This window comes from Dendrobium catenatum, unplaced genomic scaffold, assembly GCF_001605985.2.
Source record: "Dendrobium catenatum unplaced genomic scaffold, ASM160598v2 fragScaff_scaffold_1024, whole genome shotgun sequence".
NCBI lineage: Eukaryota > Viridiplantae > Streptophyta > Magnoliopsida > Asparagales > Orchidaceae > Dendrobium > Dendrobium catenatum.
In genome coordinates, this window is record NW_021319486.1 from 2,358,298 (window position 1) to 2,377,979 (window position 19,682).

General features: G+C 39.5%; 1 protein-coding gene and 1 long non-coding RNA gene across 2 annotated transcripts; one reads left to right on the forward strand and one right to left on the reverse strand.

The window, feature by feature from the left end:
- Positions 1–5,041: 5,041 nt before the first annotated feature.
- On the reverse strand, positions 5,042–9,846 carry LOC110105067 (polygalacturonase At1g48100). Its single transcript, XM_020834434.2, has 7 exons — positions 9,239–9,846; positions 8,071–8,202; positions 6,817–6,981; positions 6,679–6,723; positions 6,391–6,598; positions 5,892–6,082; positions 5,042–5,811 (listed from the first exon to the last, which is right to left on the reverse strand). The coding sequence occupies exons 1-7, from the start codon at positions 9,608–9,610 to the stop codon at positions 5,419–5,421; spliced, it is 1,506 nt and encodes a 501-aa protein (XP_020690093.1). The 5' UTR covers positions 9,611–9,846; the 3' UTR covers positions 5,042–5,418.
- On the forward strand, positions 6,878–8,352 carry LOC110105069. Its single transcript, XR_002304112.2, has 2 exons — positions 6,878–7,010; positions 8,045–8,352. It is a non-coding gene; the product is annotated as an uncharacterized LOC110105069 (long non-coding RNA).
- Positions 9,847–19,682: the final 9,836 nt, after the last annotated feature.

Genomic DNA, 19,682 nt, shown 5'->3' on the forward strand with positions numbered 1-19,682 from the left:
GAATTTCAGCGTCGAGGTGCTGGTTTTGTAAGGGGAAGAGGGGAATATGACGACGAATTCGAATACCATCGCCGTAGGGATGATCGGGACACTTGGGGAGCACCTCCTCTTCGAGGAATGGGGGGTTATGGAGGGTACCAGGGTAATGGAGGAGATCCAAGGGTGAGGAAGCTGAAGATGCCCGTCTTCGAGGGCGAAGACGGCCATGGTTGGATCTATAAGGTGGAGCGATATTTTGCTGTCAATGGGCTGACAGAGGAGGAGAAATTGACAGCGGCGGGAATGTGCTTGGAGAGAAAAGCCTTAGAATGGTATTAGTGGCGTGACAAGAGGGAGCCCATTCGCAGCTGGAGAGAGTTCAAGGATTATTTATTGGAGTGTTTCCGAGCCGATGATGGAGGAGACTTCTATGAGCAATTATTTGCTCTGACTCAGGAGGGGACCGTGGCAGACTACCGGGACAAGTTTGAGTATCTGGCTAGCAGGCTAGATCATATTTCGGAGTCAGCCCTGGAAGGGAATTTCATGAAAGGGCTGAAACCAGAGATAAGAACAGTAGTCAGAGTGTTGGAGCCAAGGAATCTAGGCAAGGCCATGGAGTTAGCCCAGTTGGTGGAGGGTCAGAAAAAGTCTGAAAGAGGGACTCGGGTAACTATTCAGGGGGGTCGTACAGGACGACGACCACATTCTTACCAGCAAAATTGGCAGGCCCCGAGAGCATGAAGGAAGCACCCAAGGAGAAGATGGGAGGAGTTAGTAACGGGGGGCAGTTCAAAAAGCTGACCGAGAAGGAGCTGCAGGAAAAAAGGGCTAAAGAGGTGTGCTTCCGGTGTGATGAGAAGTACATGCCGGGGCTTAGGTGCAAGGATCGATCTCTTCTGGTTCTCCTCGTCTGTGAAGACGAGGAAGATGAAGAGGGAGGTGGGAATGACCCCGAGCTGGAGGAGGAGAAGTTGCATCTGGACGTAGCAGAAGTCTCTTTGAACTCAGTAGAGGAATTCACTTCGAGTCACACTATGAAGGTGAAAGGAGAGATATCTGACTGTGAGGTGGTGGTGTTGATAGATAGTGGAGCAACACACAATTTCATTTCCACCTAGATTGTTGATGCATTGGGGATGGAGCTAGTGGATACCGGAGGTTACGGGGTAATGATGGGCACCGGGAAGGTAGAGATGGGACGAGGAGTCTGTCGAGGAGTAGTACTGAAGATTCAAGGAATCCATGTAAAGGAAGACTTCCTTCCCTTAGAATTGGGGAGTACGGATGTCATCCTTGGGATGAAATAGTTGTAGACTTTGGGAGAGACCAAAATCAATTAGGGTATACTGAGGATGGAGTTGGTGGTTGGGGGAAGAAAGAGGACGATTCAGGGTGATTCCGGACTGACCAAGGCGGGGGTTTCTCTCAAATCCCTCATCAGAACCATTCAGGAAGAGGGGGGAGGCTACTTAGCAGAGTTGCACCGCCTGGAAGGAGTCAGATTGGAGGAGGAAGGAAATGTTCCTACTATAGTACAGCTGCTCATACACCAGTTCAGCGAGGTCTTTCAACCTCCCCAGGGTTTACCTCCTCAGAGAGAGTTGGAGCATGCCATTAATTTCAAAGAATGTGAGACTTCGATCAGTGTCTGTCCTTACCGCTACCCACAGATTCAAAAAGATGAGATTAAAAAGTTGATCCAGGAAATGCTGGAGGCGGAGATTATCAGACCCAGCAATAGCCCTTTTTCTAGTCCAGTCCTTCTGGTCAAGAAGAAGGATGGGAGTTGGAGATTTTTTGTGGATTACAGGGCTCTGAATAAAGGCGCTGTACCAGACAAGTTTCCAATTCCCGTGATTGATGAGTTGCTGGACGAGCTACATGGTGCAGTGATGTTTTCGAAGCTGGATTTGAAATTCGGATACCACCATATCAGAATGAGGGAGGCAGATGTTCCAAAGACGGCGTTCAGGACACATGAAGGGTATTATGAATTTCTGGTAATGCCCTTTGGATTGACTAACGCTCCTACAACCTTTCAATCCTTGATGAATCGGGTATTCAAGCAGCACCTCAGGAAGTTTGTCCTGGGCTTTTTTGATGACATCCTGGTGTACAGCAGGACTGTGGAAGAGCACTTGGAACATCTGAGGGTGGTATTGGAAGTGCTTCAGGAGCACCAGTTGAAAGCCAACCTGAAGAAGTGCAATTTTGCTCAGGCAAGTTTGGAATACTTGGGACATGTGGTGTCTCAAGAAGGAGTGGCAGTGGATCAAACTAAAATTGAAGCAATGCAGAAATGACTGCTACCTAGGAACCTCGGGGAATTGAGGGGTTTTCTAGGATTGATTGGATACTACAGGAAGTTCGTGAAGGGATACAGTACCATTTCCTAGCCTTTGACTGAGCAGCTGAAGAAGGTCAATTTTTGCTGGGGAGAGGCAGCCACCCAGGCATTCGAGAGGTTGATGGAAGCCATGACGACTGTTTCTGTTCTAGCTCTTCCAGACTTTGATCAGGTTTTTGTAGTAGAGACAGATGCATCAGGATATGGGCTAGGGGCAGTGTTGATGCAGAATCACAAGCCAGTAGCATACTTCAGTCAAGTGCTTTCAGCCAGAGCTAGATTGAAGTCAGTGTATGAAAGAGAGCTGATGGCCATTGTCTTGGCAATTCAAAAGTGGCAGCCGTATCTCTTGGGAAGACACTTCATCGTACGGACTGATCAGAGGAGCTTGAAGTATTTGCTAGAGCAAAGGATGGTAACCGAAGAGCATCAGAGGTGATTATCCAAACTATTAGGCTATGATTTTGAGATCCAATATAAGCCTGGTTTGGAGAACAAGACGGCCGATGCTTTATCTAGATGCATTGGGGAGATTTAGGAGTTGGTTGTGTCGGTGCCATTGATAGTAGACTGGGGGGCCATCAAAGAAGAAAGCATGCTGAACGAGGAGCTGAGGAAGATCAGAGAGGATCTGGAGAAAGACAAGAGTAGTCATCCTAGTTACTACATTGAAGGTGGGAGACTATTGTATCAGGGGAGGTTCGTGATGCCACGAACTTCCATACACATCCCCCACCTGTTGCAGGAATTTCATGGCAGCTCAGTTGGAGGTCACTCAGGAGTTCAGAAGACATACAGGAGGCTAGCAGCGGAACTCTACTGGAAAGGGATGCATAAAGATGTGGAGGAGATGGTGACGGGTTGTGAGGTCTGCCAAAGAAACAAATACATGGCCATGACTCCAGGAGGTTTACTACAACTATTGGCACTTCCAAACAGAGTTTGGGAGGAAGTGTCCATGGATTTCATCGATGGCTTACCCAGGTCAGAAGGATTCACGTCGATTCTGGTGGTGGTGGACAGACTCAGCAAATATGCACACTTCATTCTCTTACGGCATCCTTACACTGCGGTGTCAATGGCGGCGGCATTTATCAGGGAGGTGGTCAGACTGCATGGGTCGCTGAATCTATTGTGTCTGATCGAGACAAAGTGTTCCTCAGTCAGTTTTGAAGAGAGTTGTTCAGAATGCAAGGCACGGTCCTAAAGAGAAGCACCGCCTACCATTCACAGACCGATGGGCAAACGGAGGTGGTGAACCGAAGTTTGGAGACCTACTTGAGGTGTTTTGCTTCAGAAACATCAAGTAAGTCTTTCAGATGACTCCATTTAGAGTGCTATATGGAAGGGATCCCCCACACTTAGTGCACTACGGGAAAGGAAGTACACCGGTCTCGACAGTTGAGCACTACCTGGAGGAAAGGGACAAGGTGCTGGAAGAATTAAAGAAGCATCTGATGAGGGCCCAACAGATCACGAAGAAGCAGACGGATTCACACAGGAGAGACCTGCAGTTTGAAGTGGGAGAGAAGGTATTCCAAAAACTACGACCCTACAGGCAAAGGACAGTAGCGAGAAGAAGGAATGAGAAATTGGCGCCAATATATTTTGTCCCCTACGAAGTGTTGGACAAGATCGGAGCAGTGGCGTATCGTCTGAAGTTGCCCTCTTCCGCTACTATACACCCGGTGTTCCATGTGTCACAGTTGAGGAGAGCGTTAGGGGAACAGGTAGCTAGTGCGGAACTACCAGCATCTTTGACAAAGGAGTTGGAGGTAGTCATGGAACCTATGGAGCTGCAAGGAGTGAGGGTTGATAAAAAGGGAAACAAGGAGGTATTGATCAAATGGAATGATCTTCCCGATTACGAAGCCACTTGGGAGCCTTATGAAATTGTGAAGCAACAGTTCCCCGAATTTCACCTTGAGGACAAGGTGAGTTTTTGGGAGGGGAGTACTGTTAGGCCGGCCCTGGAAGGGTCGGCTGGACCGGTCCAACAGGGACCGGTCCACCCCCCTTGCCGTTTCCGCCCACTTGGACCGGTCCAACAGGGAGGGAAATTTTTGAATGAGGGGCTGTTTTAGGTATTTTGTAATTGTCCTTTGTCTTTAATTAGGAGTTATGGTGAGAATTGGCTCTCATCTTGAATTTGAATTATTTTGAGATTTAGGGTTTGGTGTTCTTGGGCTCTTGGCTTCGCCGGAGATCGTTGGAGAGTTTTTCCTTCCTCTCGAATTGAAGGAAAGTTGTATCTTGCAAGTGCTTTTCATCTTCTATTGATATAAAAGTGTTTGCTTCGTTTCCCTACGAGTTCTACTGCTTTCCTCTAAGATTTTTCTGTGTTTCCTGCTGTTAAACTACTGTGGACAGCAGTTTCGCTGTTAGATTTTCACTGGTTGGGATTAGGATTACTGCGAACTCAAGTATTTCCTATCAGTGTTATTTGCTTCTACTGTTTACATGTCATTTTGCTCTAATTATATTTTTCTTAGTTCTTTCATGTTTATTTTCACCAAATGTTTAACTTGACTCAAGCTTAGCCATTTACCACTTAATTTAGTGTGGATAATATAAGCAATTTTCCTTGACAAGGATTACCCATCAATGTTTCAATTTTGTAGTTCTTTTGCTATGTTTTGAACCATGGATCTTTTGCAGAACATTTCAAACGCTTGCTTTCTCCTGATACTTGAAGAGGTAGTGATTAATCAATTTCAAATCAAGACTCTAGAAATATAATCTTAGAAACATATTTCTATATGATGGTACAACGTAGTAGTGCTTCTTAATTGATATCTTCGTACAACTGACTAGTACCCAGCAATATTTAACCATGAAGACATCCATATAGCCTCCAAATAAGCACCAGTAAAAAAAAAAAAACACTAGTAAACAACCTTCTTTGCATCACCTTGGAGATACGGGAGCCATATAAATTATTTACCTCATGGGTACAACCATGCCAATAGGCATAGATGCCCTCTTGTAAATACCATGTAGTTGTATTCTCTGGGACATGGTGTGAATTGAAGGGGGTTGGAAGCATCACAACCACACATTATATACATCAAGTTTCTCAATAAGCACTTTCAACAGATGTCATGATCAGAGAGGATGCGGTTGCTTGTTGGCTTTCCATTTTGCAGGCAGAAAATCGGAGGGACGGTTGGTGTATACAGTTCCCCAAAAGCGTGCCAGCAGAATGGATCATACATATGATAATGCTCTTGCATGGGTTGGAGCTCTATTTCAGTCAAGCTGATCTCTGAGCAAGGAGTGTTATCACTGCACGCTAGGTGCACAGGCTTGACAGTATATGTTCCCTTGATACTCTCATATGCGATGCTTGATAACGCTACTGCGTTTGTCTGATTCTTGCAGGAACTTCGGTCACAGTAGAACTGATCAATCACTATGGGAGTTTGCACCTCTGAAACTTTGATATTTGAGAACCTTATGTTTTGGACTGAACCTGAACCACCCTGCATTGAATATTTTTACAAGTGGTATTAGTTACCAGGTTATGTCAGTGGTCAGTGAGTAACACGGCATGTTAACATACCTGCCAGGTCTTGATTCTGACACCTGTCATGGTTCCATACATGTTGACATCCTGCACTGTAATATTGGAGACGCAGGCTTTGGTGTTGTCTCTTCCAAGCCCTCCTATGCTGATCCCATGGCCAGGTCCACAGTTTACATTATGTATTTTAACACCATTGCATCCTGTCTGAATTGATATGCAATCATCACCTGCAGCAGGAAAATTTTATGAATATTTCTTAAACCACAAATACGACGTCATGATACGCACCAGGAATATACATCAGGAGATCTTATTAATTACAAGAATACATGTTATGCTTATTTATTGGAGTGGTGGGAAGGTCAGCCTGCTGAATTATCTCATTATGCAATGCTTTTCTCATATACTCACATCTATGTTAACTTCATTCTGTAGGTTGGTAGATGCACAGTAAAGCAAAAATGATAACCACCGAGCATAATGCATTGAAAGTTTAGACATCCCATGACTGTCCAGGAAGGCTATATGGGATTACCGCAGGACAAATTGCAGTGGTGGATTGCAACTTCTTTGGAGTTCTGAAGATGGATTCCGTCCGTGTTGAGGCTGTCGCCAGGGGATGCGACCGACATATTGAAGACATGGACAGCTTCACAATTGTCAAACTTGAGGTGACACTGAGGACTGTTTTGGATGGTTATGCCCGTCACTGTTACATTGTAGCTACCATAAAACCTTAATGCCTGAAGAAGAATATATCTAAGTCATGCTCTTGATTAAAGGTTTAGAAAAAAAATAAAGAGTTTGGTTTGTTATGGCTTACAGTTGGTTTTATGCTTGGCATCTTCATGTCAAGGTCCTCATTTATCTGCAACAGGCATCGTTAAAAATTTTGTAAATGGAATTCAGAGGAGCTATCTAGCACAAACCAAAAGGCGATTGTAGGGTGCTTCAGGCTTACAGGTTCATTGTTGGGTTCTGATTGGCTCCACCAGATACTTCCCCTGCCTTCAATGGTGCCATGACCTTGAATCGTGATTCCTTTCAGCTTTGTAAACTCTATCCACCAAAGCAGTCCTGAGCTCCAGATTTTTGAATTTGTAGGCGCAACAATCGTCCCATCTAGCTGCAACAAATAAAAGACCCAATCATCAGGTATAATTGTTTATTTATTTATTCATTTTTATTGCCAGGTGGGTAATAACTACTTTTACATCGGGAAAGATTATGTTTTTCTTATAACCTCATGTAAGGCATCTTTGCCAGCTACTATTCCTTACTCACATTCTATTGTCTCACATGCTGACAGCAACTGTAGCCACTCATTTTGAAATCATTCTACATCAGAAATCAGTTGGCCGTTGGCAGTCACATGTTTAACGGGTGGGTTTCCTAATAAAAAACTCCAAATAAACTGCTATTGTTTTCCTTTTTCCCTTGACAGATAGAATCTTCAAACAGCTTTGCTTCTAACCAAGAATTTTGAAACTTGATCATGTCTTTTATTACGTTGCTGCTTTTGAAATCCTTTTCCAATCCACCATACATCTTAGTTTGCAATTTTTTTTTTCTTTGGATTTTTGCTCGTGTTTTTTCACATGAAGCAATCAGATGGTTGGAACATGGTCCGGGTTATTAATGCGCACATCTTTTTGTACGTCTCTTTCATTGTATGCCATCTTTACCTTTTCTTTTTCATGGCTATTTCTTGTCAATTTTGAGTTTCTTCAAAATGTGCATTCATAAACCGCTCTACGTCTGGAACATCTGCGAATTCCTACTTCTTATTACAAAACTTTCCAAGGTCCGCCTCATGGCATCCAAGTTGAAAGAGATAAATTGAACAAGTATGGTCGTCCCCTATTGGGATGTACTATTAAACCAAAATTGGGATTATCCGCAAAAAACTACGGTAGAGCGGTTTATGAATGTCTACGGGGTGGACTTGATTTTACTAAGGATGATGAAAACGTAAATTCACAACCATTTATGCGTTGGAGAGATCGTTTCTTATTTTGTGCCGAAGCAATCTTTAAAGCGCAAGCCGAAACGGATGAAATTAAAGGTATCCACATGGCATGCGTTGGTTTATCTGAATTTGCCATTTCTTTGATCTGAAGGATGAGCTTTTGTGCTATGTCCTCCTCCCTTTGTTTAAACTGAGATAAACCTGCTGTTCTCTTTTTAAGCTATGTTTTTAGCAGCAGTAGCATACCTGGAATATGATGTTAGGCTGGCAGTAGGGACCCGAGAAGGAGATCGGACCGACGAGGAATGCGTAATCCGATGGAACCTTCACCGTTGATGCCTCGACCTGGCAGGCTGCCATCCAAGCATCTTCAAATGCCTGCATTGTAATTTTCCAGTGAACAACATGGTAGCTCTCTCTACTGCTATTATACTTAGCTTCAGAAATTCCCTCTATGAAAGATGCTGATCCCCAAAAAAGAGATCTTTAAGAACTTATTTATACTAAGGGGGAATTAAATGCTTGAAAGCTATGCCCTGATTTTATTGCAAGAAGAGTTGCTAATACTTCATGAAATATTTTGCCAGTTTGACCAATAAGTTTAGTATTATTCGATGGTACTTTAACATTAATATTGAGAACAAAAATTTGGCCAAATGTGAAACAAATAGGGTTAAGACAGGGGTTGGACATCACAATTTTGATGGTAATTATGCAATTAGTGATCTGACTTTTCAATTCTTGTTTAGCTTTTTTTTTTTTAAAAAAAAACATATATTATCAACTTTTTGAAATGAAGCCTGAATTTACGATGGAAAAAAAAAACCCCCTCTTAGATGTCCTAAGAGTTTTTTTTTTTTTTCGTGAGATCATGTCTATTTCAAATCCCTTGGCAAGCAGTGAAAGCCGTAAGTATTGGCCCGTGTAAATTGGTGTGGGTTGCATGCTAGGTCGACCGGAGTTTTTACTGGCATACGGACAATGCTTCATCGTCACATTTTTTATTTTTTCCCTTTTTGTGAAGAGTCACATGAGACAAAGAGAAGCAAATGGTTTAAGTACACAAAAGATGCTTTTTACCCCCTTATCATATAAGACATCCTGCGTAATTTATTTACACTGCAATGAGTACTAACTTTCCTTCTAAAAGCTATGGAGCATCGAACCCTTCAATTGGTTATCAAAATAATAATAATGTTAACGTTCTATGCTTCGACCATCACTTTCTCAGCTTCACAGGCATGCAAACAAAATTTCCAGTCTGCGAAGATAAACAAACAGATCCAACAGAATAAAAAATAATGCAAGATTGTGCAAACAAATAAGGGAAGATATGGTGCCTGTGTAATGTAAACAAAAAATTATTGAAGAATGCCAAAGATATATGGAGTAAGAGTAGTAGTATTTTGTCCACCTTAGTGTCATCAGTCACCCCGTCGCCTTTCGCCCCAAAATCAAGCACGTTGTACATGGAATTGTTGCTCGGGTGCGGGCTCGGGCTCGGCACAGGAGGAGCTGGTTTCGCCCCGCCGCCGCCGTGGTGGTTATTGTGACTGCCGCCCCCAGATTTCCCCTTTCCTTTTTTCTTGGCTAGAGAGGAAGCGGGAGGCCTCCTCTGCTTCCAATGCTTGCCTCTTCTTGCCTCGCAGACCTCAAAGTTGTAGCAGAGCAGGAGGAGAATGAGGAGAAGGATTGCCACAAAGCCTTTCAAGCTGAATCCAGCCATGTCTTTCTTCTGCTTTCCGGCAATATTTGATGTAATTATGTTTCTTGTATTGAGAAGCATTTGATGGAGAAAGAAAGCTAAGGGGCAGAGAAGCGAGAGAGGGCAAAGGGAGGGTGAGTTGGTAGGAGAGGAGGGAATTCTTCACAGTTTAAATAGCCCTCATTGCTCTGAAAAAAGTGGAAACGATGGCATCATGGCTGGTCAGTCAAATATTTTATTACACTATATGTTTTAACTTCTTTTGCAGCTCTTTACATATCATAATATGTATTGAGCACATAATATTATTATTATTATTATTATTATTATTATATTGAAGCGTCATAATTCTTGTGCCTGCAGAAAGAAACAGGACACCTTAAAGATGTTCTTCACATGCTGCCTTACGTACAATTCCTAAAGCCATTTTATTTTATTTTATTTTATTTTTCATGAAGAAAGCTTTTGCTATCCTTTTATAGTTGTCATTGATTTTCCTCATACTCTTTTTATTCCTTTTGGCTATTTAGTTGGAATAATTAAGTTGCCAAAGCCAACTGACAAAGGTTAGGCTTATATTAGTTATTAGTGTCAAGCCACTTGTGTCTTAATTAGTTAGTTGTTTGGGCTTTCAATGTCTAATTTTTCAGTTTTTTTTCACCTCATCTTGATCTGTTGGAAGCTTAGGCTATCATTCAAGAGGTCTTATGTTCGAAGTTTATATATTTAATATGTGTGCAAGATTTTAAGTTTAATTCACCGTAAAGTTAAAAAATGTTTTCAATATATATATATATATATAAGATTTTCTTTGTTATTAGAAGAGTTTCTCTCACCTTCATGAGTGAAGTAATTTAATAAAGATAAGGTTTTCTATGACTAAACTAATCTGCTCATTTTGCAAAATTAAGTTTTTTTTTTCTTTTGGGCAGTTAGCGGTTCGAACGTGAGCCGCATTGGAAGAAACAACTTCGCTCAACCAGCAAGCTGCACATGCGAGCTAACTTGTCAGGTGGCTTATTAAGCTCCATCATTCGTCCATTCCATTTAAGAAAATGTTTAGTACCAACCTTTATTACAGTAAAGAATAATTTACAATGCCCTTTTCCAAATTAAGTTGGCTAGGCTGTTTTTTTTTTTTCAATAAAAAACAATTCAAAATTTTTAAATCTACTAATGGTGCTCCGCAACTCTCTCTCGCTCCCTCTCTCTCTCTCTATCCAAATCCTTCTCATATTGGCCTATTGTAGCAGAGTTCACTTTTACCTGCAAAGGCTTTTCTTTGGGACATCACACAATATAAAAATAAGACTGAGCTCAAAATCTTTTAATTGATTGTCAAAACTCTGAATCAATAGAGAAAATATTATATGTAGAGACCGGGCATAGAACGTCAACCAGAGGCCTATCAGAATGCGCCACATCATATCAACTATATCGAGTCATGGTAGAGTGGTACTGAGCGCACGAATGACATGACATATTTTGATTGATCTTTGGACGATATTTGAGGTCGACACAGAATAATTAATCCAATGAATAGCTCAAGATGAGTTGCTTTAACCGCAAAGGCTCACACGCAGCATGAACTTCTTCTGTCTTGTTCAGAAGAATCATAGTTACGCAGACTCAAGAAATCTACGAAATGGAAAACCCAGATTACGAAGCAGAGGACCAAGTTAATTTCATATAAATTTGGAACAAAAATTTAGAGAGAGAGAGAGAGAGAGAGAGAGAAGGGGAAGGAAGACGACACGTGAGTGGTGGCTTGTGGGAGCCGTGAGACTAAACGTCTTCTCTTTTCGTCACATGCAATGGTCACGGGCGAGCATCGCTTCTTTGTCCGCTCCATAGCCCCAATGTACAAGAGAAAGGAGAGAGAGAGAGAGAGAGAGAGAGAGAGAGATGACCGTGTAAGACAAGGCACTTGAACACAATGTTTTGGAAAATGAATTTATTATTTATGAAATACTAATAGGAAAAATATTAGGAAGAAATATTCGAATTAAAATTTAATCTAAATTTTGTTGTAGTAAAAACATTGTAATTATTTTAAAATAAAATTTAAATTTAATATATAGCCTAATTGATAGATATAATTATGTTTATATATTTTAATAAAAATTGATATAGTTTATTAAATTTTATTTAAGTTGGTGAAATTTAAATATTAATACAATAAAAATATAAACCAACATATCTAGCTATTTAGTCGATTTTTTCATATAATTAAACTTATAATAATATTGATACATCATCACAAAATTAGCTTGATCAGGCACGAATCTCGAGGCAAAAACTAGTTGGAGACTTCAAAAATTAAATCCGGAAATAATTTTAAAGTGTAGATTATATAAGAAAATTGATAAATGAATATAAAATAAGCCATCAAATAAGCACTTTAGTCATCTTTAAAAGAGTATTTTATTAAACTTTTAGAGAGTTAACTTGTTAAACAACAATTAGACATGTTCACAAACATAAATGAATAAGCCACAATGTTCAAATAGTCTCATTTTTAAAAAAAGCTTTTAAGATTTTAGTCACGTTTGGGATGACTTTTTTACTGCTTCTTAAAATAGCCGTTCCAAATGATGAAGACTTTGTTTAAATTTATTCAATTAAGTAAAAGTATATATGAATAAGTATCATATAAATCAATATCGATATGTTCATCAAATGCACTTATTTGTAAGATTATGCATGTAGATAAGTCTAATGACTTGGAGTTGCTCCTTGTTAGAACAGTTGCAGTCTCAAGTTTATAGTGTGTGAGCATCAATGAGCTGGATTGAGACCAACATTACCTGATCACAAATCAATGCTATTAAAAAGGTGATAGAGAATGAGCAGATTAGGTTAAATAGCCCTGTTTATAACATGCAAAGAATAAAGCTTATAATTTTTTAACAGTAGTAATGGATTTGAGTTATCATGGGGTTTAGATTTTATATAAGTAAATATGAATTGGTAATTATATTAGATATTTAAACAAAGATTTTTATAGTGGTGTGTAAGTAAATCCACTTTCTTTTTAGATACAACTTATTTAATACTAATATATTATATAGTTATTTATTTGGCTAGATTAATTTCTCACTATCTTTTTTTTTTTTTCATTTTTCATATATCATTCCACATTTCTCTTATTTTCAAATTTCACACTTAGATTGCACAAGATTGTCAAGTTGCATCTAGTTGGGCACATTGTTAGAATTAGGGGTGTCAATTTTTGACACGACCCGAAACACGCCCCGAACCTGACCCGAAAAAATCCGGGTTCGGGTCAACCTGGACTCGAAACGGGTCGGGTTCGGGTTCAACAAATCAACCCGTTTTAAAAATCGGGTCTGGTTCGGGTTGACCCATCAACTCGAAAATGACCCAAAATTGACACGAAAACTCTTATTTGACTCGAAAACCCGAGATTGACCCATTTTTTACCCTTTTTGACCAAAAAATTGAAGATTGACCCGATTTTGACCCGAAAACTATCAATTTTAGGTCAACTTCGAGTCATTCGTGTCAGGTCGGGTTGACCCGGACCCGAATCGGGTCGTGATCGAGTCCGAAAACCTGTCCCATTTTTAAAAACGGGTCGGGTTCGGGTTGACCAAAACAGTGCCGGGTCAGTTTCGGAATCGACCCGAACCCGACCCGTTGACCCGAATTGACACCCCTAGTTAGAATTATGTTGAGAATTCAGCCCTTCAAAGGCAAAGACATATCTCCTCCTTCCAACTCACCTATATGTGACATGTTAGTAAGCATGGTTTATGAGCACAATATATTAGTCATCTACACAAGCTTTTCCCACATGCTTACATACATTGTTATCATAGCACATATGCAAAAGAATGAATGTCAATGCATCATCTCCTTCTCAACTTGCATGCAATTGATATATGTGTTGGCACTAAATGCATATTCTCCAACATGCCATATGCCAATCATTATTTGTGTCTTTATCAGCTTTTCCATCCTACTAATTAGACTTTGTTCTCCTCTTTGAGACTTTAATATTTCTTTTCAAATCTTATTTCTTTTTAGATCTACTATTCATTTATTTAATTACTATCATATAGTTAAATTCTAATTTTAAATTTATTGAATTGCTTGCTTATTTTGACATGTAAAATTATTTATTATGTGATAACTATATGGGAGGTCATTAGTGCTTATTTATTTATGAGTCATGCTTTGATTGAAACTCACACATGATTGAATTAGATACAAATAATATTCATAATACTAAAATATTTTAAATATAATTACCGACCGAGTAGTTGACCAAGCTGATTGGACTAATTGAATCAATCAACTCATGACCTATTATAGCCCAATAAAAACAATAACTTATCAGAAATTTAAGATATTATTATGTTTATCGTACAACTTGTCTCATGTGTGAAGGAAAAAATAATACAAGACATCTTGATGTATAAGAGTGAACTTCAAAGTCATCTGATTTGCATTAAGATTAGTATTTTATTTGATATCATGAATTTCAAAAATCTCAATTCAAATTAGATAACTTTAAAGCACACCATAATGCAGTTCATGTCAATTTTTAAAAACATATGACTGTTGCTTAGGCTTCATTTAGAACAGCTTTCTTATTGCTTTTTAAAACAGTTTTTAGTACAAAATTTTCTTTAAAAAAAAAAAAAAACTAAAAAAACCGCTTTATCAAACAATAAGAAAGTTATGCCAAACAAAACCTTACTTTCCAATAAATATCCTTCCCATTCAACCAAAAGAATGTACATATAGGATTGGAGATTTTCAAGATTAAATCCTTCAACTCTTCTATGAGATACCCCAACCAAAAATATTAAAATAATCAAAATTTTGTAAATAAGAAAGTTTTTGAAAAGGTAAAGCATTGCTCATATTTTTATCAAAAAATTTCATCTATTTTTAACCAACTATGCAATGACATGTAAGGTTTTTTGTTTTGAGATTCAAGGGTAATAGATGCCGTGTGGCAAATGGCAAATGGAAGAATTAGTATTTATAGCTAATAAAGGCCTACTACCTGTCTTATGCATATTAAGAGCTGATCGATAAGGCTGGAAGGCGACCTTGAACTTTTATAGTGCCCAATCGTTGGCTCTGCTTATTTTGATGGAGAGGGCGCATGACAGAGAAATTATTTTAGATATTTAATTTGGGTATTTGAGGTGACTTAAATATTTAATTTTTTTGGATCATAAATGATTGAAGTAATGGAAATGATATGAAATGTCAATTATTTATGACATGATTATGAATTTATAGCTATTGATTTTCATTTTTTAACTTTTTTATTTCAATTTTGTGATTGGCCTTGTGATTTTTCCAATTCTTTTTAATTATGTAAATGCTACTTTAATCCCAATTTTTTTAATTCATTGATAACTTTCTCATCGACAATCCCTCCATGATAGATCCTAAAGGTCCCGACATGTTATGCCTTGCCTATAACAATATGATGCACGAATCAAAATATTATAAAATTTCCTAGCTCCATGAATTTTTCCCACAATTTCCTCCAATTGGCCAAGCTAACCAAGGTTAGTAGGCCACAAATTTTTCTTTATATACTCAAACTTGCATTCATACCAATCATTCTAACTCTATAGATCATTAGCTTTGTTTAAACGACCATTCAATTTGTTATTGATTTTCGTGGTAACATTGGTCATCTCTTGCATTTTTGCACTACTAGCTCGTGATTGCCAACTCACCATGAAGAGCTAGGATCTTCTTCTCTAGCTTTTTTCGGTTCAAGAAGGTCATGACTAACACAGAGGTGTATGCATTAAAGTTGGATGTGGTATGTGCACCGAAGAACAATCAATCATAGAAGCAAAGATAATGATCGAGATGGATTACCTAGTGAGAACTCTTGCCCAATCAAGACATACTTATAGAAAATATCTTGAAGAGATGAACTCTTGTTGAGAAGCTCCTAACTTGGTCCCCTCTAGGTCACTATGCTGATCAAATGTGCTCATTAGTTAGTTGGAGATCATTAATCTTGTACATAGAAGTCTCAAGGAAGGAAAAAAAATCGTGGAGGTTCATTGAGAGTGGTGAATGCTCTTTGATAGTTAAAGATAAGAGAGCTTGTGTGTATCATAATATTTCCATTTTGCATGCCCATTTGTTTCCTCCTCTTCATTGGGTTGTTATGAGCTACATATGGTACAAAAGAGGATTGAGTAGATGAATTAGCTTAGTCAAAGGTAGAGCATGAAAAATTTTAAAGAAACATAAGGCCATTTTATTATCAAATGGCTTTGGGATATTAGGAGACTAGATATAGTTGGTAGACATGGGCTTTGGGAAGTCCATGGTGGCTCTATGAGGCTAAGTTAAGTTTAGAGGAGTTGAACAAAGCCAGCGTAGAGTTAATTTATAACCAAAGCCATGGTAAGAGCTTGTTGGCTCAAGCTTGAGTCTAATTTGGTTTAGACACATTAAGATGAGTCACATTGACCACACATTAGTTTAGTGCATCTAGTGAGATATAGCCTAAGTCATAAGATAGGTCTATTTAAGGTATATGGGCTTAATTGATCCAAACGGGTTATCTTAAGTTTACTTAGGCTTGGTGTACCATTGATCCAAAGCATGCTTGATTTAGACTTACTTGTGTAATGGGTGTCATGTCTAAGAGGATATATGTGTCGATTTGGCTCAATCGCCCCAATTTCACCCAAACATGCTTAGTAGGTTCAGTCAACTAGGGTTTATCCTTAGAATAATAAAAAATTAACAGAGCGAGGTCAAAGGGACCATAATCGGTGGGTGATTATGGTCGAAGGGACCATAGTCAGTGGACGACTGTGGATAGAGAAAAAGTAGTCGTTGGTTAGAGAGATCGTTGTCGGTGGGCTATTGTGGTCAGAGGGACCATGGTCAGTAAGTGGCTATAATCAAAGGGACCTTGGTCAGTAGGCGACAGTGGTCGAAGGGACCGTAGTCAGCAGGTGAGAGTGGTTAGAGTGGTGTATCAATAGCAACAAGACAGAGGTTCGACAGAGATCGGTAGTCCGATGGTGATCGGCCTTCATGTGGTTGTCCGACGAAGGTCAACGACCGGGAGGAAGTTCGCTCGAATGGTGGTTCGACGATCGATTGGAGACCAAGCAGTAGTCTTGTGATGGTTAGCGATCGGGCCGAGATCAGTGGAAGGGAGGTGGTCCAACAATGGTCGGGTGGAAGTCCGACAGAGATCGACGGCCCAACAGGGCTCTTATGATAGATTGGCGGCAGGGTCGTAGTTCAGTGATGGTCAGTGGCCGGGTGGTGGTTTGGTGGGCCGACAAAAGTTTGAGATGGTGTTTGGGTGGAGCTTTAGGATTCTTGAAGCCTCATAGCTCTCTCTAATGTTCATCCAATCCTCTCTTTTATGAAAGGAGTAGATGTTTATTTATAAATTTTTTAGAGTGACATGCCAAATAAATCTGGGGAAGATCTGGGGTAAATTCAAAATGCTCTATCAGATGATCCATATTGATCCGCTTGATCATGAAACGTTTGTCAAGCATTTATGTGCCCAAATGATGTCAAGATTAAGTGATCTTGAGCTCATTGGATTCATCTCGTCGAACCACTCTATTCTACTATAAGCATATCATATTCATAGATCACTTGATCATCCCATAATGATTTGAACCTTACAAATATGGCTTGGCCTCTCGATTTGGACTCATTTGGGCTAGGATTAGACTGCTTTGGTGTCGTTGAGCTCCTCTCTTCAAGACATTCAATTTGACTATAAGCTTGAGGAATTAATTAAATTACTATAAAATATTCATTTATTTATATTTCATTCTTTTTTTCATTCACATCAAATATGACTATTGATAATCAAATGCATTAAAATATTTATATATTTATTATTATACATTTCAAATCTATTGAAATATCACATACAACGGCGGATGATTGTTAGGAACTGTGGATGGTGGCAAAACGTAGAGAAGACAAGGCATGTGCAGTGAATTTCTCGTGTATTTAAAATTAAAATAATTTCAAATTCATCAAAAATAGATATTTAAGAGTATTTCAACATTTTATTTTTCTTTTATTTCAAACTTTTAATATTTGCTCCATAAGGCTGTGGTTACCGTTCATTTCAATATTTAAAGTATTTTCAGCACTAAACTATAACAATCAAGTATTCGTTCTTGATTCCTCCAACCGACATATCCCCAACTTTATAAAAGCAAAAAAACGACATTGAAAGCGAAAGCAATTATACACTCCAAAGTCATGAAAGAGCCTCAAACAAAATTTATCCAATGAAAGAAAACGATAGGCAACAAAGGGTTCTAAGAAAGGTTGTGAAAGTCGGATAGGAAGAAGAAGTGATTTCAATTAGGGGTGTCAATTTCGGGTCACGGGTCGGGTTCGGGTCGAATCCGAAACTGACCCGGCACTATTCGGGTCAACCCAAACCCAACCCGTTTTTGAAAACGGGTTAGTTTTCCTGACCCGAACCCGACCCACTTCGAGTCTGGGTCAACCCGACACGACCCGAATGATCTGTTTCCAACAAAACATTGCTAGTTTTCGGGTAAAAAATGAGTCTACATCCTCTTTTTCGGGTCAAAACGGGACTATCTCCTCCTTTTCAGGTCAAAATTGGGTCAATCACGGGTTGCCGGGTCAAAATCGGGTTTTCGGGTCAAAGGGTTAACCCAAACCCAACCCATTTCGGGTTCGGGTTGAGCCTAACCTGAAATTTTTTTGTCATATTCGAGTCAGATTTTCGGGTTGTGTCAAATATTGAAACCCCTAATTTCAATAAACGTGCATCAGGCAATTTATGATCTTAGTTCCTTATTGCAAGTATATATGGCATTATATTGTCAATTCTTGCCCTTCTTATCAATTCCAGTATTACTTGAGCAACCTCTATTTTTAAATCTTTGAGCTGATTTTTTTTTTTTTTTTTTTGAGCTGAATGTTCTGATTTTCCTCTTTGTTACTTAAAGTTCCCAACATTTTATCCCTTAATTAGTTCATACTAGCAACTATTAAAGAATAGAAATATCAATCATTCAAATCATCTTAAATATCCCCAAGCTTCACATTACCATATTGTCTATCTCGTGACGCTTTTTTTTTTGGATTGGTGTTGATAAACCAGATACACCAAGAAACAGGAGAATGCTAAACGGAGCAAAATAGAAAGAAGAAGAATAATTTCTATATTACTTTAATTCTTAATACAGGAGTGAATATATAGAACAGCTTGAGTGAAGCCGTTAGAAAGAAAGTACAATTTAAAGAAGGTACACATTTGATGTTGAATGTGGACCGTCCACGTGTAGGGTCCTAACACCCCCCCTCAAACTGATGTCTACCAGGTAGAAATGAGTTTGCTGGAAAGGTTGTGAAATCGTGATGACGTTAGCGGTTTGGTAAACAGATCGGCTATTTGATCGTTAGTACAGATATGATGAACGGTGAGCTGCTTTTTGATGATACAGTCGCGTATAAAGTGACAATCGACATCTATATGTTTCGTTCTAGCATGGAAAATAGGATTGTTAGCTAGAGCGATTGCTGATGTATTATCACAATAGATGATCGTCGGCGACTGTTGCGGTATGTTAAAGTCTTCCAACAGTCGACGTAGCCAAATAATTTCTGAAGCTTCTGCTGCGAGAGCCCGATATTCGGCTTCTGTTGATGAACGGGCGATAGTATTTTGCTTCTTGACTTGCCAGGAGATGATCGAGTCACCTAGAAAGTTGCAGAAGCCGGACGTGGACTTACGATCTAAGGTGTCGCTGGCCTAATCCGCGTCAACGTAGCCTCGGAGGGTAAGATTTGTTCGGTTGAGGTTGATGCCTGTGTTGGAAGTACCATGGATGTATCTGAGGAGACGCTTAAGTGATTCATGGTGTGCGTTGAGCGGTCTTTGCATATGCTGGGATAACTGCTGGACTGCAAACTGGATGTCCGGCCGAGTGAGTGTGAGATATTGTAGAGAGCCAATGAGCTGTCTGTACAGATTTGGATTGCTGAATTCGATGCTGGAGTTGTCCCGAATGGTGTGCTTGCAGACGGTTGGTGTGGATACAGGTTTGGAGTTTGCCATTCCAGCCCGCTCAATGATGCGGCGAGCGTAAGGTTGCTGATGTAGAAGCAG

Excerpts from the sequence above, each read along its gene's own strand:
- LOC110105067 (XM_020834434.2), bottom strand. The coding sequence starts at position 9,610 with ATGCTTCTCAATACAAGAAACATAATTACATCAAATATTGCCGGAAAG. Across the intron at positions 8,203-9,238 it reads GGGTGACTGATGACACTAAG|GCATTTGAAGATGCTTGGAT; the intron begins GTGGACAAAATA and ends ATTACAATGCAG. Across the intron at positions 6,599-6,678 it reads TGCCAAGCATAAAACCAACT|GCATTAAGGTTTTATGGTAG; the intron begins GTAAGCCATAAC and ends ATTCTTCTTCAG.